This window comes from Phascolarctos cinereus, unplaced genomic scaffold, assembly GCF_003287225.1.
Source record: "Phascolarctos cinereus isolate Bilbo 61053 unplaced genomic scaffold, phaCin_HiC Scaffold_4;HRSCAF=312, whole genome shotgun sequence".
Classification (NCBI taxonomy): domain Eukaryota; kingdom Metazoa; phylum Chordata; class Mammalia; order Diprotodontia; family Phascolarctidae; genus Phascolarctos; species Phascolarctos cinereus.
The window spans coordinates 672,711,039-672,729,233 of NW_027555847.1; the positions used below are offsets into that span (position 1 = coordinate 672,711,039).

Below are 18,195 nucleotides of genomic sequence, written 5' to 3' on the forward strand. Positions count from 1 at the left end.
GCCTTAGAACATAGGACAATTAATGTTAGAGGTGGGAGGAATCTTAGAACATAGGATGACAGAGTTGGGAAGAACTTGGAACCATAAAAGGTCAGAGCTTGAGGGAACATAGGATGTCAGAGCTGACGAGATTCTTAGAACATTGAATAATAGAGGTGAAAGGGACATTAGAAAATATAGTATGTCCAGTTAGAAGGTCTTGCACTTGGTCTCAAAGGGCAAACTTGGATAGGAGCAGCAGCTGGAACATAGGTAATAGTCACTGACAGGGAGATTTAGGGTCTATTCCAGGAAAAACTTGCCAAAAGTCAGAGCTAATCCGGATCAGAATTGGCTGTCCTCAGAAGGCGCCATTCCCCCTCCCTGGACGTCTTCCAGTCAAGGAGGGATGAGCATTTGTTGGAGAAATCGTAGAAGGGATTTCTGCTCAGGTTGGGGTAGGTTAGTTTCTGAGACTTTCTTCTCACTGTGGTTCTGTGATCTAAGGGATTGCTGCAGAGACATACCTAGATTTCATCAAGCCATCTGACAGTCTTTCACTTTATCTTTGTGGACGAGTTGGAGAGATGTGGGCTGAATGATAGTATAATTAGGTGGATTTGGAACTGGTCATATGAAGACTATTCCTTAATGGGTTGATGTCACTTTGTAGGGAAAATTCTGGTGGAGTACCCCAGAGGTCTTGAGCCCTTTTCTACTGAACATCGTTATTGATGACTTGAATGAAGCCGTAGATAGCCTGCTTATTTAATTTATAGATGACACAGAGTTTGGAGGGATAGGTAATGCAACTCAGATCCAAAAAGGATTGGTGAGCTGAACCTTGTAAGTTTAATATGGATAAATGTATAGCCCTCCATTTTGGATATGGGTTCAAAAACTCAATGGCACAAGTAAAAGATGGGGGAAAAGCTTAAAAAACACATCTGAAGCTAGGTGGCGCAGCGGATAGAGCACTGGCCCTGGATTCAGGAGGACCTGAGTTCAAAGGCGGCCTCAGACACATATTACTTACTAGCTGTGTGACCCTGGGCAAGTCACTTAGCCCCATTGCCTAGCCAGAGAAAAAAGAAAAAAAATGCATCTGAAGGTCAACATGAGTCAACAGTGTGACTCCTTGTTAGTGTCCAAAAAGGCTAATTCAGTCTTAGGCTACATGAAAAAAATCTGATCTAGAGACAGATGGTGAGTAATCCCGACATCCCCTGCCCTAGTCAGATCACGTCGAGAGTGTTTGCGGCTTGTTCTGGGCAGCACATTTTTTAGAATGACTTCCAGTGGTGACCAGGTTGATGGGGGTACTTAAACTGTCTTCCAGATGATGTTGGAAAAGCTCTGACAAAGACACCCTTCGAGGAAGAGAATTCAAATACAGGGTGTCCCAAAAATCTTAGTGTAGTGTAAAGTTTATTAAGACTTTTGGAACACCCGTATTTGAAGGGTTGTCCAATGGGAGAGGAATTAGATTTGCTCTGTTTGACCCCAGAAGGCAGAAGAGTTGGGGTGGGGCTGGGGTGAGGGGGAGGGTTTGGGAGGGGGCAGAGTTGCGTAGAGGAAAATTTTTGGCTTAAATAAAGGGACATTTGTTTTAAGAATTAGAGCTGTCCAAAAGGTGAATGTGTTTCCTTAGAAGGTAATGAGTTCCCAGTCCCTGGAATTCTTCAAGGGGAGGTTAAATGACCGCTTGTTGGGGGTATCATTACTGTTTAGATAAGGGCTGTATTCTTTCAGAAATTCTTAACCTTTTTTGTGACCTAGACCTCTTTGACAGTGAGTCTGTTAAAGCCCGTGGACCCCTTCTCAGAATCATGTTGTTAAATGCAAAAAATCAAATATGTAGGATTACAAAGGAGACCAATTATAATTATTGAAATAGAATTATCACAGTGTTTTTTATAAGTTCATGGGCTCCAGGTAAAGAATGCCTGGGCTAGATGACCCCTGAGGTCCCTTACGGCTCTGAGATTCTGTGATTCTTTGACTTTGGAACAGGTTTCCCAGCTGGGGGTTGGTGGGGTGGGGACAGGGGCGTGGCTCAGACCATACACAGATGTTTGAGTGGAAAACACTGTCGGGATCCTTGATCCTACCTGGCTCATTTTGCAGGGAAGGGAACGGATGCTCACAGACGGGGACAGACTTGCTGTGGATCACACAAGGAGTTTTTGGTAGATTGGGAGCCAGAACTAGTAACACAAGAGGCAGTGTTGCAAGATGCAAGAGGGCTAGACACCCAGTCAGAAGACCTGGGTTCAAATCCTGTCTTAGTCAGTTACTAGCTTTGTGCCTAAATCCTTTCACTCCGTGGGGCTTCAGTTTCATTATCTTTCAGGTAGGGAGTAAATAATATGAGGGTTGTTGTGAAGGGAGTGCTTTGCAACCCTTACTTCAAGTTGCTATAAAAATGCCAGTTGTTATTAGAACCTGGGCCTTCTGAGTCCTAGGCCAGGAGGGCTCTTTCTGTCATTCTTGGCTGCTTTGATTGGCTAGATGGAACGAATGTAGGGGCCTCCAGCTTCTTTCCTTCTCGTACCGTCTTGGTTCTGTACTTTTCCACTCCATCAGACCAGAGGAGGACGGGGAAGGGCTTTGCTTGCCCACAGAGGAAGGTCTCCAGAGACATGACACGACCCATACAGAGCCTTTATATCCAGATGTCTCTCTCCATTCCCTCTCCTTCCCCTTTGGAACGTGCTGGAAAGAGGATTGGACTGGAAGTCAGCGGAGACCTGGGCTCTAGTCCTGCTTCTAACGCTGGCGAGGCATGTGATCAGAGGCACACTCTGAGCCTCAGCTCCTCATTTGGAAACTAGGGATAATAGTAATATCTGTAGAACCTACCACTTAGGGGATGTTGTGAAGGTCCAGTTTTCTTTCCATCCATCTATATCTATCTATCTATCTATCTATCTATCTATCTATCTATCTATCTATCTGTCTATCTGTCTGTCTGTCTGTCTGTCTGTCTGTCTGTCTATCAGCTAGGTGGCACAGTGAATAGAGTGCCGGGTCTGGAATCAGGAAGGTTCATCTTCCTGAGTTCAAATCCGGCCTCAGACGCTTAGCTACCCTGGGCTGTGTGAACCTGGACGAGTCACTTCACCCTATTTGCCTTAGTTTCCTCATCTGTCAAATGAGCTGGAGAAGGAAATGGGAAACCATTCCAATATCTCTGCCAAGAAAACCCCAAATAGCATCACAAAGTCAGACATGACTAAAAATGACTGAAATATACATGTGTATATATGTATATATGTACATGTATTCGTGGGTATATGTTATCGACCTCACCTGGCCTGGGCTCTAACCGTGGGGTGACCTTGCATCTGTACTAGACATGAGTGTTAGCATTGCCCATAATGTGGGTGCTTCTGCCCTATACTCCACCAGACCTCCACCTCTTCTGGGTGGCCCCCTGTATCACTGATGTTTCTGGATGATTTCAGAGCAACTGGATGCTCGGCGACCACTGGCCCATGAGTGCCTTGGTGAAGTCCTGAGGGTCCTCCGACAGGTCATTAGCAAGTACCCCCTGCTCAACACTCTAGAGACCCTCACAGCTGCTGGGACCCTCATCTCTAAGGTCAAAGGTGAGCTGGGAGGTGAAGGGGGGTTGTTGGGGAAGAGCTTTTCTGGGTGACTTTTTAGGCCCTAGGGCTGGCATCTGCCCACCTGAGCCAGGCTTCACTTTCTGAGGGTGGGCTTAAAGTAGGAAGAGGATAATTTGGGACTGGGTGACTTAAGGCCCAGAGCCTGTTTCTCTGGCAGTGCCATAGACCCTGGGTGACAACAGCTGACATTTATTAAACACCTACTTTCTGCATATCGCGTTCAGCATTGGGAGAGATGAAGAATCTGGATCCCGACCCCTGCCCTCATGGAGTTTAGGGTTGAGTAGGGCAATAAGGTGCCAATACAGACAGCTGTCATACAGAGTATTATGCTGTGAGTGCATTGGGGACATTGGCACTCTATGTGAGCCCCAAGGAAGAAGGGTTCTTGAGCAGAGGAAGCTTTTGAAGACAGATTGGAATTCGGCAGGGACATCAGGAAAGAGGACGGGCATTCTGTGAATATGTACGTAGAGGAGTCAAGGTGTGGAGGCCGGAGGGTGTGGAGGGCTGAATATGCAGAGACACAGGTTAGCCGTAATGATCAGTGGTTGGAGAGGAGGAGTAAGAGATGGACTTGGAGAAGTAGGAAGGTGCCAGGCTGAGAAAGGCCTTGAATAACCAGCAAAAGAGTCTGAACTTTAACCAAGAGGCAACAGGAAAGGACTGAATCCTTCTGAGCAGGGGAGCGACGGCGCTCCTTATAGCTGGGAAGACCCATTGGGAGGCAATTACTTCAGGTGGGTGGTGCTGGGGCTTAGGCTGGTGGCAGTGAGGGGATCCAGAAGGATGGGTTGGTGCTCGGCCGTGTCACAATTAGAGAAGCATCCTAACACAGACCCTTGAATTGGTCAGTAAGCGGCCGTGGAGGGAGCAGCTTCCACGCAGTGCTAGGATGTGCTAAGAGTCGAGAGCGCTGTGAGGAGCTGCAGGTGTCACGGTAACTTTGGGAAAGTCTCACCAGGGCAATGTTGGGGAAGGGACTGGTCCAAAAAGATGTAAGAAGGCCGCTTAAGGGCTGGCTGGGAGACCCCCTCCTGTTTGTGGGCAGGTGGGAATGAGGCAGCAGACAGACAGAAAGCTGAGGGCCGTGATTGGGAGTGACCGTTACAGGAGCCCAAGGTGGAGGTCGAGGGGGTGGGGTCAGAGGTGGAAGTGTCAGGCCCTGGTTAACTGCATTGAGAAAAGGGGGCGAGTGTGGGAGCTCTGGGATGCTGGTCGAGGGCTCAGGGTCGAGGCTCTCTCCTGATGCTGATGATTGGGTTTGGGAAGAGCCTCTAAGAGTTCTGGAGATTGTTAGCTTTGTGGAAGTCCAGGAGAGAGCCTTTCCCCTCAGTCCCTGCCCCGGGGCAACTGCCATTGCAGGACCAACGTCCTGGATGTGTGTCTGTAACTGTGCCTGTAGGAAGAGCCTCGTTGTAGGGGGAACCAGACCATGTGGAGAGCTGTTCATCTTTGGTGGTGAGGGGTGGAATGCTGGCTTCTCTGGATGTCTCTGTGGTTTCTGTCAGGGCAGCTAGGTGGCGCCATAGTGCACAGAGTGCTGGGCCTAGAGTCTGGAAGACTCGGCTTCCTGAATTCAAATCTGGCCTCAGACACTTACTAGCTGTGTGACCCTGGGCAAGTCACTTCACTCTGTTTGCCTCAGTTTCCTCATCTGTAAAATGAGCTGGAGAAGGAAATGGCAAACTGCTCCAGTATCTTTTCCAAGAAAACCCCAGATGGGGTCATGGAGGGTCGAACTAGATTGAAACAACTGGACAACCACAGAATGGGTTCTGGGGTTTGGTCAGGGAGGCAGGAGGGAAGAAGAGCTCTGAGGAGGAGGATGCTGGTCGGATCCCTGCTCTGGGGCTCTCAGTCATCCTCAGGTCATGTGGAGGGTTGAATAGCGGGATCCCATGGTAACCTGCCGTGGTCAGGGTTGGGGTGGCTGGGGAGAGTCCCAGCTCTCCAGGAACATGCTTCCGCCAGTCTTAGGGGGCCGGGGGCTTTCCTGGGCTGCCTCCTTGTCTGTCAGACGGGGCTGCCTACAGCCCTGGATGTCTTAGGACAGCGGCTTTAAACTGTAACTTTGAGGGGCTCCCGGGAGAAAGTGCTAATTCCTTCCCCACCCCCACCCCTTAGGGTTCCATTATGAGTCAAACAATGAGTCTGATAAGCGGGAGTTGGAGAAGGCTCTGGAGACAATCGCTGTATCCTTCAGCAGCACGTGAGTGACTGTGGCCCTCTGGGTGAAGGAAGAAGGGTCTGGGGAACTCTCCTCTCTCCCTCTCTTGGTCTCCAGACTCTGGCTTGGTGGTCAGGAGGCCCCACTTCTGTCACTGATGCCTCGCTCTGACCGTGGGTCACCCGGAAAGACTACAGGCTTTGTGAGTCCTGGCTCTGCCCCTCACTGGGTGACAGGAAGCAAATCACTTTATTCTTGGGGCCTCAGTTTCCCTTTTTGTAAAGTGAAGGGGGTGGGGTTGACCAGTGAGGTCCCTTCCAGCTAAACATCTCAGACCCCATGGTCGGTCCCTTCTTTCCTCTGGGCTTTCTGTTTCCTCATCTGTAAAATGGGGGTGATAAAGCCCATCTTACGTGTTACTGGGCTCAAACAAGGTTGTGGACCTCAAAGCGCTGTGTAATTTTATGAGATTGTTGCTGGCCCCCGGAAGGTTGTACCACCTTCCTCAGTCCTGTCGGCCCCCTTACCAGGCTCTCTGCCCTCTCTCCCTGCCCAGTGTGTCTGAGTTCCTCATGGGTGAGATGGACATCAGTACCCTCCTTTCTATGCCTCCCAGTGACCAGAACCAGGTAAGGGAGCCCAGCCCTTGACTTTCTTGTCAGAGGGTTCTAGATCTTGGGGGACGTTGGATCATAGATATGGTAAAAAAAGAATCTTGGCCTGGGGGTCCAGAAACCTCAATAACTAGGCCAGCCCCTGGCATCGGATCACCCACTATGTGACCTTAAGCAAACCTCTCCCCCTCCACTCTCTGGGCCTCAGTTTCCTATTCTGTCAGTTGGGTTAAGATCTGCCAGGCACTGCTTCATAAAAGTGGTAGGAAAATCCCAGGAGACCTGACTTCCTTCTTTATAACTAGGCGGGACTGTAGTACTTTGAATACTGGCTCTAGAAGACAATGTAGATCAGATCATGTCACCTTTAGCACAGAGGCAGCCTGGTAGAGTGCAAAGAAAAATGGGCTTGGAGTCAAGAGAGCCCTGGGTTCAAATCCTGCTGTTGCCTCTCACTAGGATTGTGACCCAAGATGCGTCATTTCACCTTGAGCCTTATTCCTCATCTGTAAAATGGGGGTAACAATACCTGTCTCCCAGGAAGGTGATGCAGAGGTTAAGCATTAAGGATGTGTGAGCAGCCATTATGAATAATGGTGCCTGAGTTGGGGGGGCCCCTTGGAACCCCATGTCGCAGAGCTGGAAGATACCTGAGAATGCAGAATGTCAAAGCTAAGACCTTTAGAACGGAGAATGCCAGAGCTGGGAGGAGCGTTGGAACATAAACTGTTAAGAGTTGGGAGGGACCTTAGAACATGAATGTCAGCACTGTAAAGGGAACCTTAGAACACAGAATGCCAGAGCTGAGAAAATAAGAGAGAAGTGACTTACCCAAGGTCACGTGTCTTGAACCCAGGGCTAGTCAGCCTTCCAGGGCCAGTCAGCCTTCCAGGCCCAGGCTCTTCCTTTAAACCTCGTTGTCTCCTGCAGGTGTTGTACAGACCACAGACACGTACTTGAAAGTGCTGGACAGGGAGGGTTCCTGGTTCCTGGTGGCCTTCCAGGGTGGGTGAGGTAGGCTTACTTTGCATTGCCTCATGGGGCTATCTAACCTGTTCTCTCTTTCTCTCCTAAGTCCATGGAAAACCTTTATGGGGGCCTCTCAGGGCAGTGTACGGATAGCATGTCCCCTGGCACAGAGCCTTATGGTAAGCTGGCCTGCTCCCTCTGGGCTATCTGGGCTGATCTGTCCTGGGCGGCCAGCCTGCCCCCGAGGGGAGCTGGGCAGGGAAGGCCGGTACCTTTGGGGAGCTGGGGGGGAGATGTCTGTTGGGTAGGCGTGGTCTTTGGTGGAGCCTTCACTCTTGAAGCCTCCAGCTGGAGTAACACAGGGCTCAGCACTGAGGGAAGGGCGGTCTCTCCTTGGGGGCTGCCAGCATCTTGTGCGGGCAGAGCCCCAGACTTGGCGCTCGTGGGGCTCTAGCTAGAAGAAAATGCCCAGCTCTCAGCGTCAGGAGATACGTGGTCTGAGGAACCAACACCAGCCCCTGCCCTCAGGGACAGGTCATCGGAGCTTGGGTCGTTCTGGGTTGGGAAGTGTGGCCTTTGAAGGCAGGGCAGGTGCACTGCTTGATGAAAGGCACAGCCCTTTCCAGGGTTCTCTCTCTATCACCTCACAAAATGTCTCTGAGGACAGTTTGGGAGCTGGGAGGCTTCCTCAAAACCTGGTCTCCCGGGTGTAGGCTCCCTGTTGGCGGACGACGTGGACGTGGTGCTGCAGCGCTGTGAGGGGGGTGTGGATGTGGCCTTGCAGTATGCCAAGAACATTGCCAAGTATATGAAAGATCTCATCAATTACCTGGAGAAGCGGACAACACTCGGTGAGACCCAGTGACAGCTGGATTCCTGTGTGCATGGGCTCTCCCCAGGAGGAGATAAGAGAAGGAGAAGCAGTGAATGAGACAAGAGTGACAGGCTCACGGAAATGTGAGAGCTAGGAAGAACCCAAGGTCAGAGCTGGGAGGGCCCCTGGAACCCAGGATGTCAGAGCTGGGAGGGCCTCTGGAACCCAGGATGTCAGAGCTGGGAGGGCCCCTAGAACCCAGGATGTCAGAGCTGAACAAAGATTGTCAGAGCTGGGAGGGCCTCTAGAACAAAGGATGTCAGAGCTGGGAGGGTCCCTAGAACCCAGGATGTCAGAGCTAGGAGGGCCCCTAGAAGAAAGGATGTCAGAGCTGGGAGGGCCCCTGGAACCCAGGATGTCAGAGCTGGGAGGGCCCCTGGAACCCAGGATGTCAGAGCTGGGAGGGCCCCTGGAACCCAGGATGTCAGAGCTGGGAGGGCCCCTAGAACCCAAGATATCAGAGCTGGGAGGGCCCCTAGAACCCAGGATGTCAGAGCTGAACAAAGATTGTCAGAGCTGGGAGGGCCTCTAGAACAAAGGATGTCAGAGCTAGGAGGGCCCCTAGAAGAAAGGATGTCAGAGCTGGGAGGGCCCCTAGAACAAAGGATGTCAGAGCTGGGAGGGTCCCTAGAACCCAGGATGTCAGAGCTAGGAGGGCCCCTAGAAGAAAGGATGTCAGAGCTGGGAGGGCCCACTAGAGCACAGGATGTCAGGACCAAGAGGGGCTTTAGAGATTGCATAGTCCATTTCCCTCATTTTACAGTTGAAGAAACTGAGTAGTGCCATAGAGGTTGTGACTTGGCCAAGGTTCCGGAGTGTGTTACTGGCAGGGACCTCAGTCCAGGCTTCTACATTATACCACACCCAGAAATTAGAGCGTAATGTAAGATGGCATCTTATTAGAGGGGTCAGACTCTAAGATGCCTAAGAAAAGGAAGAGCTTATTGGTGGTTATGGAAGTCGCCTTAGAGGAGGGAGGTCAGGCAGGCCCATGGAATGGCGGGAGGACAGAGGTCCTTCATTTGGGGTAGGAACTCAGGATGCTGAAGTGACTGATGTGCATATTTGAGAAGGACGCCGCTCTTTCCCTCGGTCGTTTGAGAGTGGCCTAGTGGACGGGGCACTAGATTTGGAGTTAGAATCCTCTGCTGCTCTGACTGCCTCTGTGACCTTGGGCCAGTTCACCTAAACTCTCCTGCCTCAGTTTCCTCCTGAAAAGTGAGGGGCTTTGACCAGGTGATCTTTAGAATTCCTTCCAGCTCTGAATCCTAAGTCCCATGGACTGATGTCTAAGAGCTCTTTCTGAGTGACTGCAAGTGAGATCCAGAGCATGAGGATTCCCAGGCCCGTGGGATGGGCTGTGCTGTTCTCAGCTCCTGTGGGCTAGCTTCAGGTGCTGAGTAGTAACAGGTCCCCCTTCCTTCTCTCCCCTTGCCAGAGATGGAGTTTGCCAAAGGTCTGCAGAAGATCGCCAACAGCTGCAAACAGACGATGACCCAGGAGGTGGGCAGATGCTTCCCATGACCCCCAGAGCAAAGGGTGGGGGTGGGGCCTTTGCTAGGGAGCTGAGGGCTGGAGGCGGGGCGGGGGGGACCGGGCTGGCTCTATGGGTGCAGTGGGCTGGATGAGAAGGGGGCCTCCTGGGTTTGACCGGATCCTTTCTCTCTGCAGCCCCACATGCCTTTCCAGTCCATCTATTCCCTGGCCCTAGAACAGGACATGGAGTTTAGCCATGGGATGCTGCAGGTGGTGGCTACCCTGCAGAACCAGACCTTAATGCAGGTGGGAGCCTCCCCAGCCCCTCCTCCATCCCTCTTCTTCTCCCCAGCCCCCTCTCCTGAAGCCTTGGACAGAGGAGTCAATGACTTTAACTTTTGAACTGAACCCTGGGATTTCTGCCCAGCATGAGAGTGGGCCTAGGAGGGGGACAGTTATCTTCAGTGTCATAGATGTCACCTCTTTGGAGGCCTCCTGTGGCTCTCCTCTTTGGGGACAGATGATGGCAGGGTTGAGTTGTGGAGAGGTGGGGGCCAGGCTTAGTTGAGGCCTTAGCACATGGTGGCTGGCTGTGGGGTCACAGCAGAGAGGCGTCTCCCTGATGCTAGGGCCAGCCCAGAGTCCCCCACCCTCTACACGTGTATCTGCTTCCTCCCTAGCCCTTGACTCTGCGGCGTCTAGAGCACGAGAAGAAGAGGAAGGAGATTAAGGACCAGTGGCACCGGGCACAGAGGAAGCTGGTAGGGGAGCACCTCTGTGCCACATCCTGGCGGGTGGGGAGGGTCTAGGGGCCGCAGATCAGAGGAGGCTGGGACTTCCAGGGGCTCAGTTGAACCTGTCCTTTTACAGAGGATTGTGAGGTTCACAGAGGGGGAGGGATTCATTCAGAGCCACTCACCGAATCAGCGGCAGAGTCAGGAGCGTGGCCCAGGGCTCCCGCTGCTGGTGCAGGGTGCTTCCATCACCCCACACAGCCTGGTGAAGCCAGCTTTGTGTCAGGACGTGGTCTGGAGATGTTCCCGCCGAGGCTAGGAGCTCAGCCGAGGGTGGCCCCTGCTAGCTCCAAGGCTTCTTCCTCTTCTGAGATTTTAGGAGTCTTGAATTTTACGGTGCCCACTTTTTGCTCAGGCCCAGGCAGCCTCGTGTCTCCTGTGCCTCTGGTGGGTGGTAGAGGGAGGCTGGCAGAGAGGGGTCCTCTCACTCCTGCCCTGGAGTCTGGCCTGGGCCTCACCTCCCCTTCAGCTCTCTCCCCTCCCGCCATAGCAAGAAGCAGAGAGCAACCTTCGAAAGGCAAAGCAGAGCTACATGCAGCGATGTGAAGACTACGAGAAGGCCCAGTACCTGACCGTAAAGGCCGAGGAGGAGCAGGCCGGGGCCGGTGGGGCCAGTGCAGGTGCTGGGGCCAGCAGTGCTGCCACAAAGGCCCTGGACAAAAAGAGGCGGCTGGAGGAAGAGGCCAAGAACAAGGTGAGGAGAGGAGGCGCTGGCTGGGCTGGCTGGCTGGGGCCAGGAAAGTAGAGGAGCAAGAACGGGGGAAGGGAAGCAGGCCTGCTCACACTGCCTCTCCCTCCTCCCCTTCCCCTTCAGGCCACCAGAGAGCTGGAGGGGCTAGGAGGGTTGAGCCGAAGAGAAGATTTGGGGGGAAGTGGGGGTGGGGAGGGAACATGGATCCCGAGATGTGGAGCTGGGAGGGGTCAGAGCATTGTACAGACAAGGAAGCTGACACCACAGGGCGAAACTGGGAACAGTGGGTGGAAAGACCAGACCTCAGCAGTCTGTCAACAAGCGTTGCTCGAGTAGCTGCTGTGTTCCAGGCCTTGTACTAGTTGCTTGTCAGTAAGACCTCAGTGCAGAGTCCTGCCTCAGGAGCTTGTGTGGCTCTGGGTTTTCCCTTCGTGATAATAACACACATTTTGTAGCGTTGGGCTGGGTTGTTAAAGGGATGGACTAGATCCCCGTCCATGTGGTTTCCCAGCACGGGCTTGAGCCCCACCAACCATGCTTCTGTCTCTGAGAGGCACTATGGCATAGTGGATAGCAGAAGTCAGGAGGACCTCGGTTTGAATCTCGTCTCAGACACTAGCTGTGTGACCCGGGCAAATCACTTGGCCTCTCTGGGCCTCAGTTTCCTCCCCTGTAAAAGGAGGGCGTTGATATCCAAAGTTCCTTCCAACTCTAAATCCGTTTCTCCCTGGGAAGAGTTGTGTATGGGTATGCCTAGTGAGTAGACCCTGAAGGGGCTTCTCTGAGGACCCCAGTTGTCCTGGGGCAGGCAGCATCTGGGCTCCCTGTGGGATTTGTGGGGTCCCCGATGAGCAGCAGTTCACGCATCTCTCTGCCCCAGGCAGAAGAGGCCATGGCCACGTACCGCACCTGCATCGCCGATGCCAAGACGCAGAAGCAGGAGCTGGAGGACATGAAGGTGAACGCTTTGCGCCAGGTCCAGGAGGTCATAAAGCAGAGCGACCAGATTATCAAGTCGGTGAGTCCCTGCAGGCGCCGGCCGGGCCCTAGGGAGGCGGAGAGAAGAAGCTAGCCCCTCTCGGGGTGGCGGCTGTGGTGGGACAGCAGCCGAGAGTGACTCTGGGTCCCGTGTGTTGGGGACAAAGGAAGGAGCGGGGACCGGGCCCTGGGGATGCAGAGAGAAGAAGCCAGTCCCTCCCAGGGTGGGGGCTGCAGTGGGATGGTGGCTGAGAGTGACTCGGGGTCTCCTGTGGTGGAGACAAAGGAAGAGGGGGGCCAGGCCTGGGGAGGCAGAGAGAAGCCAGCTCCTCCCGGGGTGGGGGTTGCAGTGGGTTGGTAGCTGAGAATGACTTGGGGTCCTGTGTGATGGGGACGAGGGGGTTGGGCCGGGCTGGGCAGGGGCCTGGTCTGGAGGGAAGCTGAGGGTGCAGAGTCAGACCGGCGCAGCGGAGAAGGAAGAGGATGCTGAGCACAGGGGTGGGAGGCTCCTTGTGCAGAAGCTGTCAGACAGAGGCATGTTGAACTCAGTGGGTAGCTGAGAGTTCAGTCTGGCCAGAACATCGAATGTGGAGGACAGTGGTGTAAAATACAGCTAAAAAGGCCATTGGGAGGAGATGGAGAAGGGCTTCACATGCCAAGGAGAGAAGTTTTCATTTTGTTTCAGCAGTGGTAGGGAGTCTTGAGCAGGGGAGTGACTGATCTGATGGCTCGCTTTGGGTCAGTTCCATCAGCAACTGGGTGGCGGATGGGTGGAGATTAGGAGGCTGTTGTGATAGGCCAGGTGAACCAGGCCAGGGCCACAGCTGGGGTAGAAGTGGCCTGACTTGGCTGTAGATTAGGCGTGTGTGTGTGTCTGTGTCTGTGTGCCTGTGTGCTGGTAGATTTAGGAGGGTCCTGGGGAGTTCAGCTTTGACCGTAGTGAGTTTGAGGGGCTGGTAAAAGATCCCTGGGGGCTGCTTAGCAGGCAGCTGGAGATGTAGGATTGGGGTTCAGGGAAGAGATTAGGGTTGAATCAAGAAATTTAGACTCCTTTACATTATTTGTGATGATTCAACCTTTGAGAAAGTATAAAGAGGGAAAAGAAGAGGGCTGAGGACACAGGCTTGGGTTGCACAAAGGCCAGGAGATGGGAAGATGCTGGGAGGCCAAAGGGAAGCCCAGGCTCCCACTGGGAAGACTTAGGTGATCTGTTAGTGTTGGCACATGTTGGCACGTGCACGTGTGTGTGTCTGTGTGTGTCTCCAGTTTCTCTATCTTTTGAGTCTCTGAGCGTCTTTGGGTTTCCACGTCTCTCTGTGTCTATCTGAGCGTCCCTATCGATACAGCTCCCTGAGGAGGGGGCCTATCTTTTCTTCTGTTTCTATATCCCCCGTGCTTAGCAGAATGCTTGGCACGTAGTAAGTGCCTCGTAAATGTTTTTCTTTCATTCTCTCCATTCCTTTTTAATGTCTGGTCTTCCTGTCCCAGCTAAGCCCTACCCCAGTGCTTGGCGTCTAGATGCTTAATAAATAATCAGGTGCTGAACGAAGGAGTGACTGATCCTCGGTGCCCGGGCATGTGCCCTTTGTGCATCTCTCCATGGCTCTCTGGTCCCCGTGTCTTTTCTGAGCCGAGGTCTGCGTGTGGGCTTTGGGGGCAACAGGACTTGTACAAGGGGCCTCCTGAGCCTCTTCCTAACCTCTCCCCATACCTGGACCCCACAGGCCACCATCTCCTATTACCAGACCATGCACATGCAGACAGCCCCGTTACCTGTCTACTTCCAGACCATGTGTGAGAGCAGCAAGCTGTACGACCCGGGGCAACAGTATGCCTCCCACGTGCGGCAGCTTCAGCGGGACGTCGAGCCAGACACTCAGTATGACTTTGAGCCCTACGTGTCCCACAACACCTGGTACGGCCTGCTCTCCTCCCCAGAGCCTGCGTCCCCGTCCAAGCGGGTCTGCAGTGAGGGCCTCCCCTCCTCAAGTTTACGGGACCAGGCACCGCTTGGGAAGCCAGTCATCCAGGTCTCCTAATAATGGACGTCCACCTTTCTGATTCGTAACCCGGGCCTCGTGTTTGACCTGGCTCCTGATTTCTGGGTTTAGGCTGGGGAGTAAGGGCAGAAGGAATGTCTGCTAAAAGTATCCCAGTACTGCCTGTAGTAGCAAAAGGCTGGAAATAATGTAGGTGGCTGTCCATTGCAGAAAGGCTGAACAAATTGTGGTACAGGACTGTAGTCTTTGTCTTCCATAATATAGCTTGTTAGCCAGCCTTTCTGCAGTGCTTTAAGCACTTTGTAGACGTTAGTTCATTTGATCCTCACTTATTCTCTGCATTTTACAGATGAGGAAGCTGAGGCTGAGAGAGGTTTTTAAGTGACTTGTTAGCCCAGGGTCACACCACTAGTAAGCAGGGTTCAGACTCAGGTCTTCCTGCCTCCGGTTTGCCATGACACCTAGCTGCCATTCCAGAAGAGCAGAGTCTGGGGACACCCAGACTGTGAGAGTAACGACTGGCTCCTGGCAGGAGTGAGGGTGCCCAGGAAAGCAGATTGGGCTCACAGGCCATTGGGTTTGGTTTTTTTAGCAAACATTAAATAAACGTGGTGGTAAGTTTGGAGGCATTTGGAACACCCACGTCCACCCCTCTCTACTCACTTGAGATAGCCCTGTCCTAAGCCCTGGACATTTCCTAAAATGGCCCCTGCCCCTTCCTCCCGGCAATCTGTCATTTATTTATTTGTTGAATTCACACAACTTTTTTCATTCTTTTTTATTAATTTATTTTGATTTATCAACAATCACTTCCATAAGCTTTTGAGTTTTAAATTTTTCTTCCCTCCCTCCCCAAGGTGGTGCACAATCTGATATAGGCTATACATATACATTCCTATTAAACATATTTTCACATTAGTCATGTTGTAAGGAAGAATTAGAACCAATAGGAGGAACCACCAGAAAGAGGAAACAAAACAAGGGGAAAAATAGCAGAGAGTCTGCTTTGATCTGCATTCAAACGCCATCATTCTTTTGGATGTGGATGGCATTTTTGTTATGAGACATTTGGAGATGTCTTAGATCCTTGCATTGCTGAGAAGGGCTAAGTCTGTCAATGTTAGTCATAGCACAATGTGGCTGTTACTGTGTACACTGTTCTCCTGGTTCTGCTCACTCCACTCAGCATCAGTCCATACACGTCTTTCCAGGTTTTTCTGAAGTCAGCCTGTTCATCATTTCTTATGGCACAATGGCATTCCATTACATTCATATACCACAACTTGCTCAGCCATTCCCTCAAATTGATGAGCATCCTCTCAATTCCCAATTCTTGGCCACCACAAAAAGAGCTGCTATAAATATTTTTGTGCATGTGGGTCCTTTCCCCATTTTTATGATCTCTTTGGGATATAGCCCTGGAAATGGTATTGCTGGGTCGAAGGGTATGCACATTTTTATAGCCCTTTGGGCATAGTTCCAAATTGTTCTCCAAAATGGTTGGATTATTTCACAACTCCACCAACAGTGCATTAGTGTTCCAATTTTCCCACATCATCTCCAACATTTATCATTTTCCTGTTTTGTTATGTTGGCCAATCTGATAGGTGTGATGTGGTACCTCAGAGTTGTTTTGATTTGCATTTCTCCAATCAGTAGTGATTTAGAGTGTTTTTTCATATGACTATAGATGGCTTTAATTTCTTCTTGTGAAAACTGCCTATTCATATCCTTTGACCATCTATCAGTTGGGGAATGACTTATATTCTTATAGCAATCTGTTATTTAGATGAAGACTTCTTAACCTGTTGTGGATGTTCTGACCCTTTCAGCAGTCAGGTGTAGACTGTGGGCCTCTTCTCAGATTAATATTTTTAAATGCCGAAAGTAAAAGATAAGATTACACTGGAAATCTGTTAAATTGAAATATAGTCATCTACATATATAAAATATAATTCTATATGTATGTGTATGTGTGTAGATGTATGTGTTATACCAGATTCCACTGAAGCAATAAGATATATTTGCTGTTTTCTTGGGCAGGCTACTTCCTTTCTCTTGGTCTCAGTTTACCTCATCTGTAAAATGGGAAGGGGAGAAGGGAGTGGACTGGATGGTCTCACAGATCCCTCCCAGCTCAGCCATGTTCTAAGCTCCCCACATTCTTCCAGCCCCAACATTCTAGATTCTGAGGTCTTTTTCAGCCCTGACATACTTGGTTCTGAAGTCATTTCCAGCTCTGACTGTTTCTAAGTCTGGGCCTCCCTACCCCAGTGAGGGTTACCTGTCTTGTGTTCTCTGCTTAGGTCACCCTTAGTGCGGGCGAGGAAGTCCAGCTTCAATGCCAATGATGTGAGCGGTGGAACAGAGGGCAGCGGAGGGGGCTCTGAGGGAGGGGCAGTGTCTAAGGATCGGCGAGGTAAGTTTGGAGCTCAGAGACGTTGGCTGCGGGGGTGAGGTCAGATAGATGTGGTTACGCCGTTTCAGGCTGGGGGGTCGGGGTAGAGTTTGGTGGTGTTCCACAGCCCCTAATGGACGTGACTTCTTTCCAGGTGGACGGGGCCACCAGGTCCATAAGTCATGGCCCATCTCCACAGCAGACTCTGATAGCAGCTTGGACCCCAGCACCACTGGTCCAGGTAACAGGAAAGTTTCTGAGAATTTTCCTCAGTACCTCTTCCCTCTTTAAAGGATGCTGGGACGCAGGATGGAGTTTTATCTCTCATGTGACTGTAACATGTCCTTTGTTTCCCTGGGCCGGTCTCCTGGAGTCCCAAGATAGTGTGTCTAGGCACAGGCCACGTGGATAATGTGAACTGTTGGGGGGGGGCGGTTTCCCAGCAGGGGACTTCCAGAAGATCGAGCGGACCTCATCTAGTGGCACCATGTCATCCAATGAGGAATTAGCTGAAAAGGAAGGCAACTCAAGCGCATTTGAACAGAGTATGTGGGGTCCTCCCTCCTTCCCACAGAGAGTAGAACAGGGGATGGAGTAACTGAGTGAGGGGATGATGGGGGTGGGGTGGGGCCAGGGAGTAAAGGAGGGGGATGTGGTTGGGGCAGGGACTTCATTCCATCACTTAATTCTGCACCCCTGGGGAGATGGACAGGATCGCAGAGCCAGACTCCCAGAGGGGGCTGTGGCCAAAGTGTAGGGGTACGTCAACCCTCTCTGCCAGTGACTGCCCCCTGGCCAAAGGCATCTGATAGATGGGGATAGTAATTGTTGCACTGACTACCTGCCAGTATTGTCATAAGGAAATTGCCTTGCAAACCGTAAAGAGCTTTCTAAATGTGAGCTGTTAGTTAACCTGTTTGGAGTTTTGCTGTCTAGTGCATCTCTCCTTTTGGGCCTTGGTCAGTGGCAAGAGGCTAGGGTGGCAGAGAGAGAAAACCGAAGGAGGGGTTGGGCAGAGATGGGTGCCTCGAAGGGCATTTGGGGTTAGTGCACATTGCTCAAGCCACCAGCAGGACTTCAGGAGGACTGCATCCAGGCTGGTCAAGGGGTAGACAGGCAGGCTGTGGAGGAAGGCAGCCATATGGTCACAGAAGCAGCTTTGGGTTCAGTTAAGCATTTATTAAGCACCTTCTGTGTGCCAGGCCCCATTCTGGGTGTGGGGGTTACACGGACAGAAATGAAACCATCTCCGGCCTCAGGCACCTTACATTGCTTGGCACAGAACCAGAGAGTTGGGATGTGAGGTTCTGACTTGCCTTTGCCCCCTCAGCAGACCTCAATGGCATTGCCCCTGAGATCGCAGTACCCACCGGCCCCTTCCGAAACGTGGGGCTCTCCAAGGCAGCCCAGACTCACCGGCTTCGGAAGCTGCGTACTCCTTCCAAGTGTCGTGAATGCAACAGCTACGTCTACTTCCAGGGCGCCGAGTGCGAGGAGGTGGGGAGGGGCGTGGAGGGCCGTGGAGCTGGCTTCCCCATCACCCTGGGGGGTGGGCAGCGGTCTTGGGGCTGACAGTGAGGTCCCAAGTTCACAGCGATGCCCCCAGCGTAGCGAGGCTCT

At 52.0% G+C, this 18,195-nt stretch overlaps 1 protein-coding gene across 1 annotated transcript in view; it reads left to right on the plus strand.

The window, feature by feature from the left end:
- The window catches only part of ARHGAP45 (Rho GTPase activating protein 45), a 48,624-nt gene that overhangs the window by 15,835 nt on the left and 14,594 nt on the right, over positions 1 to 18,195 (plus strand). The window contains 15 exon segments of the mRNA XM_021008911.2: positions 3,447 to 3,590; positions 5,739 to 5,823; positions 6,338 to 6,410; positions 7,471 to 7,543; positions 8,078 to 8,215; positions 9,677 to 9,741; positions 9,910 to 10,020; positions 10,395 to 10,475; positions 10,999 to 11,202; positions 12,080 to 12,217; positions 13,902 to 14,092; positions 16,484 to 16,596; positions 16,730 to 16,816; positions 17,019 to 17,120; positions 17,906 to 18,072. Coding sequence (XP_020864570.1) covers positions 3,447 to 3,590; positions 5,739 to 5,823; positions 6,338 to 6,410; positions 7,471 to 7,543; positions 8,078 to 8,215; positions 9,677 to 9,741; positions 9,910 to 10,020; positions 10,395 to 10,475; positions 10,999 to 11,202; positions 12,080 to 12,217; positions 13,902 to 14,092; positions 16,484 to 16,596; positions 16,730 to 16,816; positions 17,019 to 17,120; positions 17,906 to 18,072 — 1,772 coding nt within the window.